General features: G+C 45.3%; 1 protein-coding gene across 6 annotated transcripts in view; it reads left to right on the top strand.

The window, feature by feature from the left end:
• CLIP4 (CAP-Gly domain containing linker protein family member 4) overlaps nt 1-15260 on the top strand; it is a 54025-nt gene that overhangs the window by 9473 nt on the left and 29292 nt on the right. For 4 of the 6 annotated variants that reach the window (XM_007667068.4, XM_007667067.4, XM_007667069.4 and 1 more), the window contains exons 3-6: nt 10528-10675; nt 11100-11239; nt 12209-12302; nt 13426-13587. In XM_007667068.4, the coding sequence (XP_007665258.1) occupies nt 10543-10675; nt 11100-11239; nt 12209-12302; nt 13426-13587 (529 nt within the window). In that variant the 5' untranslated portion in view covers nt 10528-10542. Of the gene's footprint in view, nt 1-743; nt 763-6415; nt 6461-10527; nt 10676-11099; nt 11240-12208; nt 12303-13425; nt 13588-15260 lie in introns of those variants that run through there. The other 2 variants (XM_029072441.1, XM_029072440.2) reach the window with 2 other exon arrangements.

Raw genomic sequence — 15260 nt, 5'->3', positions numbered from 1 at the left:
CCTACTCCAAGGCCTGTTCTCTATCCGCTGTGCTATGCTGCTTGGTTTTGTGTAGGGTTTTCCAGGTGTCAGGGTGGTTTTGTAACCTAGTGAAGCAATGTGGCTAGTGGAAAGAGCATGAGCCTGGGATTTTTAATCGTGGCTCTGCCACTTTTTATTTTTCTTTTTATGGTATTTAAGCATTTTATGTAACAAGCACTGTACTTAGGCACTGGGGTAGATACAAGGTAATCAGGTTGGATGCAGTCCATGTCCCACAAGGGGCACACAGTCTTAATCCCAATTTTACAGATGAGATAATTGAGGCCCAGAGAAGTGAAGCCCAAGTTCACATAGCCGACAACTGATGGAGCCAGGATTAGAACCAGGTCCCCTGTCTCCCAGGCCTGTGCTTTTTCCATTAGGCCGCACTGCCTCTCCCTGCTGGGTGAGCTTGGGAAGGTCACTTAACTCCTTTGTTCCTCAGTTACCTTATCTGTAAAATGGGGATTAAATACCTATTTTCCCCATGTGGAGCAGGGACTATTTCTGACCTGATTATCTATTATTATCTTGCATCTATCCCAGTGAATAATACAGTGGTTGGCTCATAATAAGAAAATAGCGAACAAGTACCCCAGTTATTATCACTGTTCTTACCTCAGCCTTGTTTGGACTTCTTGTCAATTCATAGCACTTTGCTGATTTCTGAGAAGTGGTTCATAATCATTTGTCTGTGTGTGACCTTCCTCAATCCAGACATCAGCAAAGAAGAGTTTCTGAGTGAGTGACTCAAGAACTTTTGATGATTCTTTCAGTCTTTAGAATCGAAAGTGTCCCGGGGCCAGGCTCATATTCTGGCATAAACATACAGATTTCTTGTGCTGAGCATGCCCATGTTGAACAATATTACACCAGCCCTGCTTATTTCCACAAGTTATTATTTTTTTAATAGCACATATACTTTATATACTATACCATATTTTATTACCATTCCATCAGATTTAACATGTAAGCTCATTGTGGGCAGGAAACAGGTCTACCAACTCTGTTATATTGTACTCTTCCTAGCGCAGAGTACGGTGCTCTGCACACTAAGTACTCAATCAATACAATTGATTGAGTACTAATGGGGATAAGCTCTGAGAAAGTTCTTTCCATTCTGATGAAGCCAACCACATCATCATGAAGTACCAATCAGTCATATTTATTAAGCACTTACTGTATACAGAGCGCTGTACTAAGTGCTTGGGAGAGTACGACACGGGACACATTCCCTGCCCACAACGAGCTTACAGTCTAGAGGGGGAGACAGACATATAAATACATAAATCAATTACGGATATGTACATAAGTGCTGTGGGGCTGGGGGTGTGGAATAAAGGAAGCAAGTCAGGGTGACTCAGAGGGAGAGGGAGAAAAGGAAATGCGAGTTTAGTCAAGGTTGACCTCTTGGAGGTGATAGGCCTTCAGTAAGCCTTTGAAGATGGGGAGAGTGAAGTAGAATTTGGATCCTGAAAAACGTTTCAGAACAGCCAGATGTTTTCTAAAAGTTGCAAAAATCTGCATCTACTGATGCTTTGTATAGTCTACATCTCTGATTAGAAATCTTGATGTTATTCCCCCCTCTTTTTTCTATACTTGAATTACAGCAAAAAACATATTTGATCTGTCCCCCAATTACCCGAAACTGTATTGTGATTCTAGGAGCACATGGTCAGTGATGTTCTCAGTAGTCAGTTCAAGAGACCGTTGGCTATGAGATACCGTGGGTGTCTACAATTCTTCCTCTCCTTTTTTCTTGAAAATGGTGATCAAGTGGCATCTTTGAAACCCTATGACATTTCCTCAAGTGTTCTGCCAGCAGTAGGTTGTGAATACTTTTCCTAGTGATACTATTGATTGCATAGAAGGTGTTCCCTCTTAAAAAAAGCAGATGAGATGTGGCCCAATTATGATTTCTTGGGGTGAAGCTATTTTTAATGGTATTTGTTATGTGCTTACCAGGTGCCAAGCACTGTACTAAGCACTGGGGTAGATACAAGGTAATCAGGTTGGACACAGTCCATGGTCCCACATGGGGCTTAATCCCCATTTTACAGCTGAGGGAACTGAGGCACAGAGAAGTGAAGTCACTTGGTCAAGGTGGCACAGCAGACAGGTGGTGGAGCCGGAATTATAACCCAGGTCCTCCGACTCCCAGGCCGGAACTCTATCCATTAGGCCGCCCTGCATGGAGAGGGAAATCTAATAGCACTAGGGAGCAGGGTTTTCCCTCTTTGAATTATTCACTCTTCCAGCTAGTCGGGGGAAATGCTGAGCTGGCAGGATGATGCAGCACCTGCCACTTTATTTTAGGCCCTTGCAGTGATCACGTCGGTGGCCTGCGCGGCCGGAGCGGTGACTGTAATTGCCACCTGGGTCGCTGGGTAGCCTCGGCCCCTCCGACACGTTGACCTCTGGGGACCTGTCTGGCCCTAAGGAAATAATAATAATTATAATAATTCTGGTATTTGTTAAGAAAGCAGCGGCGTAGTGTATAGAACAAGGGCCTGGAAGTCAGAAGTGAGCCCCACGCAGAACAGGGGCTTTGTCCCACCTGGTTTGCTTATATAATAATGACGATGGTATTTGTGAAGTGCTTACAGTATGCCAAGCACTGTTGTAAACGCTGGGGTAGACACAAGGTGATCAGGTTGCCCCATGTGGGGCTCACAGACTTAATCCCCCTTTTACAGTCGAGGTAACTAAGGCACAGAGAAGTTAAGTGACTTGCCCCAAATCATACAGCTGGTAAGTGGCAGTGTCGGCATTAGAACCCATGACCTCTGACTCCCAAACCCGTGCTCTTGCCACTAGGCCATGCTATATCCACCCCAGCGCTTAGGACAGTGCCTGGTACATAGTAAGTGCATAATAATAAGAATGGTATTTGTTAAGTCCTTACTATAGTGCCTGGCACATAGGAAGCACTTAATAATAATGATGGTATTTCTTATCTTAGTGCAAGCGGAATTAGAGAAGCAGCCTGGGCTTGGGAGTTAGAGGTCATGGGTTCTAATCCCCGCTCTGCCACTGATCAGCTGTGTGACTTTGGGCAAGACACTTGGCTTCTCTGTGCCTCAGTGACCTCATCTGTAAAATGGATGTGAAGACTGTGAGCCCCACGTGGGACAGCCTGATGATCTTCTATTCTCCCCCCCCCCCCAGCGCTTAGAACAGTGCTCAGCACATAGTAAGCACTTAATAGTAATAATAATAATGATGGCACTGAAGCGCTTATGGCGTGTGAAGCACTGTTCTAAGCGCTGGGGAGGATAAAGGTGATGAGGTTGTCCCACGTGGGGCTCATAGGGCTTAATAATAATAATAATAATAATAATAATTATGGTATTCGTTAAGCGCTTTCTCTGGGCCAAATACTGTTTTAAACACTGGGGTAGACACAAGGTATTCAGGTTGTCCCACATGGAGCTCACAGTCTTCATCCCCACTTTCCAGATGAGGTAACGAAGGCCCAGAGAAGTGTAGTGACTTGCCCAAGGTCACACCCCAGACCAGTGGCTCTGCCGGCATCAGAACCCATGCCCTTCTGACTCCCGGGTCCATGCTCTACCCACCACGCCGGCCTGCTTCTCCATCCATTCCAGGCCGAGGCCCTTTTGGCGGCTCATTATCATCGTCATTAGGACGATGACGACCTTGTACCTGCCCCGGCCCTTCCAACAGGGTTTGGCACATAGGAAGGGCCTACGGGATGATGGATGAGGGTGACCCAGCAGAGAGGTGGCTTCAAAACTCTCCATCACCTTGCCTCCTCCTACCTCGCCTCCCTTCTCTCTTTCTACTGTCCACCCCGTACGCTCTGCTCCCCTGCCACTCACCTCCTCACTGTCCCCTGTTCACGCCTATCCCGCCGTCGACCTCTGGCCCACGTCCTACCGCTGTCCCGGAACGCCCTCCCTCCTCACCTCCGCCAAACTAACTCTCTTCCCCTCTTCAAAGCCCTACTGAGAGCTCACCTCCTCCAAGAGGCCTTCCCACAGTGAGCTGCCCCTTTTCCCTCTGCTCCCCTGCACCCTCTGCTCCTCCCCCTCCTCCCTCCCCTCAGTGCTGTGCTCATTTGTATATATTATTTATCACCCTCTTTATTTTGTTAATGAGGTGTACATCCCCTTGATTCTATTTATCTCGATGATGTCTTGTTTATGTTTTGTTCCGTTTGGCTCTGCCGTCTGTCTCCCCCAATTAGACTGTGAGCCCGTCACTGGGCAGGGATGGCCTCTATCTGTGGCCGAACTGTCCATTCCCGGCGCTGAGTCCAGTGCTCTGCACAGAGTCAGCCCTCAATACTATTGAATGGTCTCTATCCGTGCCCGAACTGACCATTCCCATTGCTGAGTCCAGTGCTCTGCACAGAGTGAGCGCTCAAGAAATTCATTCATTCATTCAATAGTATTTATTGAGCACTTACTATGTGCAGAGCACTGTACTAAGCGCTTGGAATGGGCAAATCGGTAACAGATAGAGACAGTCCCTGCCCTTTGATGGGCTTACAGTCTAATCATTGAATGGTCTCTATCCGTGCCCTAACTGTCCATTCCCAGCGCTGAGTCCAGTGCTCTGCACAGAGTCAACCTTCAATACTATTGAATGGTCTCTATCTGTGGCCGAACTGTCCATTCCCAGCGCTGAGTCCAGTGCTCTGCACAAAGGGAGCGCTCAAGAAAGACTATTGAATGGTCTCTATCCCAGTGCTCTGCACAGAGTCAACCTTCAATACTATTGAATGGTCTCTATCTGTGGCCGAACTGTCCAGTCCCAGCGCTGAGTCCAGCGCTCTGCACAGAGTCGGCCCTCAATACTATTGAATGATCTCTATCCGTGCCCTAACTGTCCATTCCCGGCGCCGAGTCCAGTGCTCTGCACAGAGTGAGCGCTCAATACTACTGGATGATCTCTATCCGTGCCCTAACCCTTCCCCGCGCTGAGTCCAGTGCTCTGCGCGGAGTCAGCCCTCGGGAGATACCATCGAATGAATGCGTGAATGCATGAATAATGTTGGTATTTGTTAAGCGGTTACTATGTGCCGAGCACTGTTCTAAGCGCTGGGGTAGACACAAGGGAATCGGGTTGTCCCACGTGGGGCTCACAGTCTTCATCCCCATTTTACAGATGAGGGAACTGAGGCACAGAGAAGTGAAGTGACTTGCCCATAGTCACCCAGCTGACAAGTGGCAGCGCTGGGATTCGAACTCATGAGCCCTGACTCCCAAGCCCGTGCTCTTTCCACCACGCCACGCTGTTTCTCATGAATGCCTGAATGCCTGCACGCCTGAATGAATGCATGCACGCATGCGTGGCTCAGTGGGCCTCAGTTACCTCATCTGTAAAATGGGGATGAAGACTGTGAGCCCCATGTGGGACAACCTGATTCCCCTGTGTCTCCCCCAGCGCTTAGAACAGTGCTCTGCACATAGTAAGCGCTTAACAAATACCAACATTATTATTACTTCTCGGTGCCTCAGTTCCCTCATCTGGAAAAGGGGGATGAAGACTGTGAGCCCCACGTGGGACAGCCTGATTCCCCCTATGTCTCCCCCAGCGCTTAGAACAGTGCTCGGCACATCCGTGGCTCAGTGGAAAGAGCACGGGCTTTGGAGTCAGGGCTCATGAGTTCGAATCCCAGCTCTGCCACTTGTCGGCTGGGTGACTGTGGGCAAGTCACTTCACTTCTCCGTGCCTCAGTTCCCTCATCTGGAAAATGGGGATGAAGACTGTGAGCCCCACGTGGGACAACCTGATTCCCCTGTGTCTACCCCAGCGCTTAGAACAGTGCTCGGCACATAGTAAGCGCTTAACAAATAAGCGCTAAGCGTGGCTCACTGGAAAGAGCACGGGCTTTGGAGTCAGAGGTCATGGGTTCGAACCCCGGCTCTACCACTTGTCAGCTGTGTGACTTTGGGCGAGTCACTTCACTTCTCGGTGCCTCAGTGACCTCATCTGTAAAATGGGGATGAACACTGTAGGCCCCATGAGGGACAACCTGATCACCTTGTATTCCCCCAGCGCTTAGAACAGTGCTCGGCACACAGTAAGCGCTTAGCAAATGCCAACATTATTATTATTATTATTAACAAATACCAACATTATTAAGCGCTTAACAAAATACCAACATTATTATTATCGAATGCATGCATGAAGGCATGAGGGAATGCATGCATGCATGAAGGCATCAAGGAATGAATGCATGAATGAATGAATGGAATGAGTGGGGGGGAGGACGAAGGAGAGAGAGAGAGCTCGTGTGCGCCTGCGCACAATCTCTCTCTCCCCTCGCGCCCGCGCGCGCGCCGCGCCCCCCCCCCCCCGCCCACCTCCCTCGCGCGCAGGCGCGCGCTCTCTCCCGGGGGCGCGCGCCAGGCGTCGCCGGAGCCGCCGCGGGGCCGAGGAAGCCGCCGCCGCCTGCATCGGAGCCGAGGTGCGTGTGTGCGAGCGTGTGTGCGCGTGTGTGCGCGGGGGGAACGGCCTCCCTTCCGACCCCCCGGCCCGGCGGGCGGTGCATCCGGCCCCGTGCATCCTGCCCTAGGCCCCGCCGGCCCGCACCGGCTTCCCCCCCCCCCCCCCGCACTCGGACCCGCCCCCACGGCCTGCACGCACCCCGCGGCCAGCTCGGGTTGGAGCCCCCGCACGTTTTGGGCAGGCACACGCACCCCTATACCACGTGGAGCATCCGCACGGCGTGGCAGGCACACGCACCCCTTTACCAGCTGGAGCACTCGCACGCTTTGGCATGCACACGCACGTTTTTACATGCACCCCGTGCCAGCTGGGGGTGAAGCGTCCGCACGTTTTTTGCCGGCACACGCACCCCTGGACCCGTGGGAGCACGCACACGTTTTTGCAGGCACACGCACCCCTGTGCCGGTTGGAGCACTCGCACGTTTTGGCATGCACATGCACGTTTTTGCAGGCACATGCACCCTGTACCAGCTGGGGTTGAAGCATCCGCCCGTTTTTGCAGGCACACGCACCCCTGGACCCGTGGGAGCACTCACACTTTTTGCAGGCACACGCACCCCTGTGCCAGTTGGAGCACTCGCACCTTTTGGCATGCACATGCACGTTTTTGCAGGCACATGCACCCTGTACCAGCTGGGGTTGAAGCATCCGCCCGTTTTTGCAGGCACACGCACCCCTGTACCCGTTGGAGCATTCGCACGGCTTTGCAGGCACATGCACCCCTATATCAGCTGGGGTTGAAGCACCCGCACGTTTATGTAGGCACACGCACCCCTATACCCGTTGGAGCACTCATACGTTTTTGCAGGCACACGCACCCCTATTCCAGTTGGAGCACGCGCACGTTTTTGCATGCACATGCACGTTTTTACATGCACCCTGTACCAGCTGGGGTTGAAGCATCCGCACGTTTTTGCAGCCACATGCACCCCTATACCAGTTGGAGCATTCGCACGGCTTTGCAGGCACATGCACCCCTATAGCACTTGGAGCACCCGCACGTTTTTGCAGGCACACGCACCCCATAGCACTTGGAGCACCCGCACGTTTTTGCAGGCCCACGCACCCCATAGCACTTGGAGCACCCGCACGTTTTTGCAGGCCCACGCACCCCTATACCACTTGGAGCACCCGCACGTTTTTGCAGGCCCACGCACCCCTATACCAGTTGGAGCATTCGCACGTTTTTGCAGGCCCACGCACCACCTATAGCAGTGTGGCTCAGTGGAAAGAGCACGGGCTTTGGAGTCAGAGGTCATGGGTTCGAATTCCGGCTCGGCCACTTGTCAGCTGTGTGACTGTGGGCAAGTCACTTAACTTCTCGGTGCCTCAGTGACCTCATCTGTAAAATGGGGATTAAGACTGTGAGCCCCACGTGGGACAACCTGATTCCCCTCTGTCTACCCCAGCGCTTAGAACAGGGCTCGGCCCATAGTAAGCGCTTAACAAATACCAACATTATTATTATTATCAGATTAAAACACATTTATGTATGCCCACATGCATGCACAGACACCAGATCAGATTAAAACACACATCTATATTTTCATATATTTATCAGATCGGGGGTATTAACTGAGCACACAGTGCAGAGCGCTGTGCTAAGCATATGGGAGATTAGCGCTTAGTATAGTGCTCTGCACACAGCGCTCAATAAATACGATTGAAAGAAAAGAAAGAGTACTGTAGGGTTAGTGTATCCTGCCCCCTTGGAGTTTAGGATCCAGCGGGTTAAGCAGACTCTATAATTAATTACAGGTGGGGTGGAAGAGCGTTTACAGATGTGCACAGAAGTAAAGACATGGGGAGGCAGGTGTGGGTGAGAATTTATTGTTTAAATGGTACCGTGGACTGTGTCCAACCTGATTACCTTGTATCTACCCCAGTGCTTAGTATAGTGCTTGTCACTTATCACATAACAAATACCATAAAAAATGTTCCACCCCAAGAAATCATAATTGGGCCGCCTCTCATCTGCTTTTTTTAGGCAGACACAAAAATTAGTTACAGGTGGGGGAAAGGAAGAGTGTCTAAAGACATGCACGGAAGTAAAGACAAGGGGAGGCAGGTGTGAATGAGTATCTAAATGTTTAGGTGAGCTGTAGGAGGGAAAGAGTGTACGTACATATGAGGCCCACTGAGAGAATGGTGGATTTCAGTCTTCTCAAAGGTTTGTGAGTAAGGTGCTTGATGGTTTTTTGTTTTTTTTTTTTGAATAATCCATTCTTGTTTTATTTGTAGTTCCCTGAAATGTGTTTCTGATGTTTTTCCCCACACAGGGAAAATATCTAGCAGTTTTGTTGTACTCTCCCAATCAATCGGTGCTATTTAGCAAGTGCTTAATAATAATAATAGTAATTGTGCTATGTTAAATGCTTATTGTGTGTCAGGCACTGTATTAAACACCGGGGTGGATAAAAACAAATCAGATTGGACACAGTCCCTGTCCCTCATGGGGCTCACAGTCTCACAATGTGCAGTGTGTGGTTTTAAGTATTTGGGCACTGTAGTGAGTGTGTAGTACAGTGCTTTGCACATCTAGGTCTGTAAATACCGTTGATGATGACCATCTTTGGGTTCCATATTCATACTGTGTTGATTGAAACTTGAACAGTAACAGGTGCCTCAGATTACCTGCAAGAGAAGCAGAGTTTGGGAAGGATTCTATGTCTTTTGATCATGAGTTTTTGGTTTTTTGTTGTTTTTTCCTGCTGTTCTAGTTTGGACAAGCATGGCTTTATAATGAAAGTGTTAGGATTAAGACTCAGGTCAACTAGGGACTCCTCCTTTATAAAAAAGCACACATACTCTTACTGTACTCTTGGAAACGCTTACTGCTCCGAACACGGTAACATTGACTGACAGTGTTCTTCATAAAGAAAGGTCAAGCTGCAGTGTATTTAATTTCATAGAGAACATTTTCTTAAATCAGTATTTGTTATCTTGTAGATTGATTTAGACTTATGTCTACATAAAATTCACTAGTTAGGAATGTTCTTCCTGCTTCATTATTTTCATGGCTTTCTGAATTTCCCAGTTCATGACATTTTGGTGGGTTGGGGTTTTGTTTTGGAATTTATTTGCAAAATTTCTAATTGCTCATTTTACCAGGATACTTTCAGTGTGGAGGAAAAGCAAAGTTAAAGTTGTAGCAGAAACAGTCCAAAGTGAGAAGGATAATAAAAAATGAAATTCCTTATATTTATTTCATGACAGGTGTCACACCCTGACATTATTCACCATTATTATAGGTTAATCTAGTCTCAGGGATAAACCATTATTTCTCACTATGATGAAAGAAAACCCCACCCATTTTGATTACGGCAGCATTTTTAAGTTTCAATGATTAAGCATTGAGAAATCTCTTTACATTTTTGACAGTCCTAATCCTTTTACCAGAGAAATAGTGGTGACACTGACATCAGGAAGCTTAACATCTTTCTTTAAGAGCAATCTGCAAGGGAGAAAACTTTGCTTCATACTGAAAAAGAGGCTCCTGAAATTGAGAGAAAATAAGTAAACTGATTAGTAATTAAAAGCAGTGTGGCTTAGCAGATATAGCATGGTCCTGGGAAGCAGAAGGACCTGGGTTCTAATCCCGGCTCTGCCGCTTGTCTGCTTTGTGACCTGGGTCAAGTCACATAACTTCTCTATGCGTCTTACCTCATCTGTAAAGTGGGAATTAAGACTATGAGGCCCATGTGGGTCATGCATGGGTCATGTATCTGGCCCAGCATTTAGTGCAGTGTCTGGCACATAGTAAGTGCTTAACAAATACCATAAAAAAAATGTTGGAGGGTGAAATTTCCTACCTTCATACAATCTTCAAGAAGTGTATGGTGTAATTTCAAAGGACAGTAAACTTGTTGTGGGCAGGGAATCTGAATGCGTTTGTTGTTGTATTGTACTTTCCCAAGCGCTTCTTACAGTGCTCTGCACGCAGTAAGCGCTCAATAAATACGATTAAATGAATTGATAGCCGTGGCATCTACACTTTTTCCTTTCTTTTCTTTTCTTTTTTTGAAGGCGGCTTTCTAGAAGATGACCATAGAGGACCTTCCAGACCCTTCCTCAGAAGGAGACTCTTTGATTGGCAGATACCAGTTTTTACTCCAAGGTTCTAATACCTCCGTTACTTTTTCCGTTTCGGCAGCACCAATGCCTTCAGACTGTGGTAGGTTAACCTGTGGTTTCATCTTTCTATACACCAATGAGTGATAAATCCGTTTTTGTGTAAGGTGCACTTTGATTTGGGCTCTGATGGGTTTAGAGTCTATCCAAAGGTACTAAAACTTCATTTTAGGTCAGGTGAACCCGATCAGTTCTTTTTTTAACGTTACAGATAATATTTCTGTTAGGAATTGCAGTTGGTAAGATTCATTTTAAGCATGTTTTGGGAAACCAGGGTGGCTTCGGTTAGACATCTAGCATTCCCCTAGTCTTGGTAGTTGTTTTCTCATTGCGATAATCCCTGACAATGAATGGATCCTCATGTGAAAAGTGTATCACTTTGTTGTAATAATAGAAACAATTGGAACATATGTTTTTAAAGTTTCTTGTATATTCAATCCATGTGTCTCTCTCTCCCTCTCTTGTAGAATTTTCCTTCTTTGATCCTAATGATGCATCATGCCAGGAAATACTTTTTAACCCCAAAACATCAGTGCCTGAATTATTTGCCATTTTAAGACAGTGGGTCCCCCAAGTCCAGCAAAATATCGACATTATTGGGAATGAGGTAAGGAACGAGTTGTGTCCTCTTGAGATCTCAGACAGTTTTTGAATTTCCGAATTAACAGTTTGTTTTGCTTAGGAAATAGTGCAGTTTAATTTCAACGGGAGAGTGATGTATGGACTTGAGGGGAGAGGCTGGTGGCAGGGAGGGCAGTGAAGAGGCTGATGAAATAGTCGAGGTAGGATATGGCAAAGTCTTGGACCAGCCTGGTCGTAGTTTGGATGAAGAGGATAGGGTGGATCTAGAAATGTTGTGGAGGAAGAATTGACAGGATTTAGTGACCAACTGAGCGTGCGGGCTGAATGAAAGAGGTGAGGTCAAGGTTGCGAACTTGTGAGACGGAGTATGTGGAAAGCTGACAAGTTGGGGAGACTCCCCAAGTTACATGAGAAAGGTGCTAGAGATTCAGACTAGTGACAAGCTTGCAAATTCTTTGAATTTGGGGATTGAAAAGTAAATCGGTGAACTGCAAAACTGGTATAGAACAAGTTGGTCTTTCCAGATAAATGACATACTTTCTTTTGCATCAAGTTATAGGATGGGCATCAAGGAACACATTTAGGCAACAAAAAGCTTATTTTCACAAACGTCAGGGATCCTAAAAATATATTTAATGTGAAAACTTGCACTACCGAAATAGCCTTGACTTCGTTTATATGAGCGCACAGACGTAGCCAACTTTTACAGGTTTTTAAAAATAAATCTGCCATAGTGGTATGTGTCACAGGGAGGGCTGACTGACTAGGTTATGGTACTGTTTACATGTACTGTAATACGTGCTTAACTTTAAATGTTGGGTGCAGTCAGCCTGAAGTGAATGAAAATGGGCATATTATGACACTTCTTAAATTTGCTAAATCACAAAGATAAATATTCTGTGTTTGTATACTTCAGCATTTTTTTTTGTTTTCAGGATTAAATTGGCAACAGTACTTCAGTCATCTCAGAGTTAAACCTTCTGCTTTGTTACAGATTATTAAAAGGGGATGCAATGTGAATGACAGAGATGGATTGACGGACATGACTCTTCTACATTACACCTGCAAGTCTGGGGCTCAAGGCATTGGTATGTAGAGGTTGCTTCTGCCAGTTAGTTGCTTGGCCACTCAACAGGGATCATTTAAAAATACTCGAATTTATGTTTTGTGAGAATTATTTCCATAGCCAGGTACATGGTATCCAGACCATTGAATTTTCCTGGGGTTTTTAGAGTTGTTTAGGATAAGAATTTAGATGACTTGATTCTCAGAAGCCAATGGGAAGATAAGCACTACCATTATTAAAACCATGCCTAATTGAGGAAAAATACATTGCTCTAGTAGCTTCATTCCTTGCAGAGCAAGGTGTTTTGGAGGCATTTTGTAATATTTGAAACAGACTCAGCTCAGCTGTCTGAAAATAAGGGGCTTCAGGAAGAAATGGATAATTGCTTAGGAGTCCTTTACTTCCATCATTTCCAAGGTTGCTAAAGTAGCCTAGTGGGTTTTTTAATTTATCTGTTGTTCCAAAGAAGCAGCCTTCCTTTTTAGTGGCATCATAAGAACTATATTGTGTCATAAGTCACGTGGATTTCTAAGATTTGCAGCCACAGAAAAATAAGTAATGCATTTTAAAGAGCTAGAGTAAGTATTACTGTGTTTTCAATTACTTGTCATGGAATTAACTTTTTAAGTTACTGTTTTATGTTTTCAAACGACTCATAAGCAATGCAGAAAGAAAAGTTTTAGAAGACGCTTAACTTAAAACATTGCTGATCTCATCATGGGGGAATTAATGAGATATTTAAGATTCTTAAATTTTATTAGTAGAAAGAATGTAGGCCTATGTATTAATGAGTATTAATAGACTGGACTAATGAATCCATGGAGATTATAATTGGTGGATGATTAAACTCCAAATAAAAAGGAGGAAGCATATTTGTCTTTTCCACAAAAAAGCCATTTCTTTCATTGTTTTTGTCTTTTCATCCAGAACCGATTTTCTAGCATGCATTTTCAAATCCATGAAATTTAGTACTGCAAAATTCAGTGATCCACCTGTAAAATTTAGGTTCTTTGTCAAGGATAGGCAAAAGTAATATACTGAGTCAAATAAGGCAATTAAATGTGGGAGTTAAAAAAAAAAATAGGCTCTCACTTCAAGATTGCATTTTTTCTTGAGGAAAGTAATTTGAAGAACATCTTTTACAGGTGATGTTGAGACAGCTGTAAAATTTGCCTCTCATCTTATTGATCTGGGGGCAGATGTCAGTTTGCGAAGCCGTTGGACAAATATGAATGCTTTGCATTATGCTGCCTACTTTGATGTCCCTGAACTTATAAGGATCATTTTGAAAACTTCCAAACCAAAAGGTAAGGAGGTTCATTCAGTCAGTGATATTTACTGAGTGCTTAATTGTGCACAGAGCACTGTACTAAGCATTTGGTACAGTAAAACAGAGTTGGTAGATATGTTCCCTGCCCATAAGGAGCTTACAGTCTACAGGGAGTGGCAAACTTGAACTCCTTGGACACTGTCCCCGAACTGACTTTTGAAGAAAGTTGTGTAAGAATTAAAGCGGTACCAAATCTGGGTAGGATTGTATCAGTTAAGGTTGTTAGTTCTGTCAAGTGGAAAAATTGACAGGGTTTAGCAAGATGATGCTTATCCTGGCTTGGTAAGGCATTCTTTTTTTCAAATGAGGGGTGGGATTTCCAACGCTCTCATTAATGCTACCCACATAGCCATAAAGCCACTCAAACCATGTTGAGTGTTTTTATTTTCCTTTCTTGCTACACTCTTTCATAATTTCTTCCTAATTTATGATTCCAATTGTTTTGTGGCCTTTCCCTGGAAGCTTTCCCAGTTCATCTGTATCAGCATTTCCTTATGACTCTAGTTCCATTGATTGAGGTGAGTAAGGTGGAATTTCATCTGCTCATCAGGAATACCATACTCTGAAGTTTGAATTAGAATTTTGCGAAGAGGGACTGAAAAATGGAGCCCTTAGATGATATATATCTGGCCTTCATTTTATGGTCCTGAAAATTATAGTCCCTCTCCACTCTGAGCCATTGCTCATGTCATTTCTTCTGCCTGGAATGCACCTCCCTTTCTCTGTTAGATCTTCAAAACTACCAAAAGCCTCTTCTTACATGGAGGCTCCAAGATTATCTTCATTTGAATGATTATTCTGATATCACCTCCTATCCCCTGGTCTTTACTCATGTTTCTATAAGTATAGCATCTATGTTTCTCTTGTTGGTACTCCTATATCCTATGTGATTATAGGTGTCTCTTGTGCATTTTTTTTATAAAATAACATTTGTGTTTCCCCTTTGGTTTCTATGCCATTGGTGTGAAGTTGTATCAGGTTAGCTGTGTGGTTTGTTTTTTTTTTTGAGGCAAATTAGAGACCTATTTTGGGCCTCAAACATAATTTTAACCTCCAGATTTTGCTGGGTGTTACTACATAGATTGGGGGAGAGTTGTTGAATGTTTTCATTTTTACCACTTTGTATCTAGGTAAAAGTAAAGTTTTATGAGACTCAGTTTTGTATAGAGCGGTTGTGATAGAACATGGTAAACACCCACTTCTGAAATAGCAACTTATATGGCCTCTGATGTCTAAAAATAGTATTGGCAACCTATAATAATAATTGTGATACTTGTTAAGCGTTTACTCTTTGTCAAGGACTGCTGAGCACTGGGGTAGATAGAAGGTAATCAAGTCCCACCTGGAGCTCACATTCTAAGTAAGAGGGGGACAGGAATTGAATCCCCATTTTGCAGATGAGGGAACTGAAGGACAGTGAAATGATTTGCCCAACATCACACAGCATGAAAGTGGCAGATCTGGATTAGAACCCAGATCCACTGGCCCCAGGCCCGTGCTCTTTCCATTAGGTCATGCCACCTCATAGAAGGAGGTGGCTTTCAACAAAGTTTGGTTTCCACCATGAGTATGTTCCCATTGTTCATAAATCCTTTTTGATGGCAACCAGTTCTCCAGAATACAGTACTGCACCAGCAGCAGAAAATCAGG

Source organism: Ornithorhynchus anatinus, chromosome 9, assembly GCF_004115215.2.
Source record: "Ornithorhynchus anatinus isolate Pmale09 chromosome 9, mOrnAna1.pri.v4, whole genome shotgun sequence".
Lineage (NCBI taxonomy): Eukaryota > Metazoa > Chordata > Mammalia > Monotremata > Ornithorhynchidae > Ornithorhynchus > Ornithorhynchus anatinus.
Note: the sequence above shows the minus strand (reverse complement) of the source record. Positions and strands in the feature narration are given on the sequence as shown.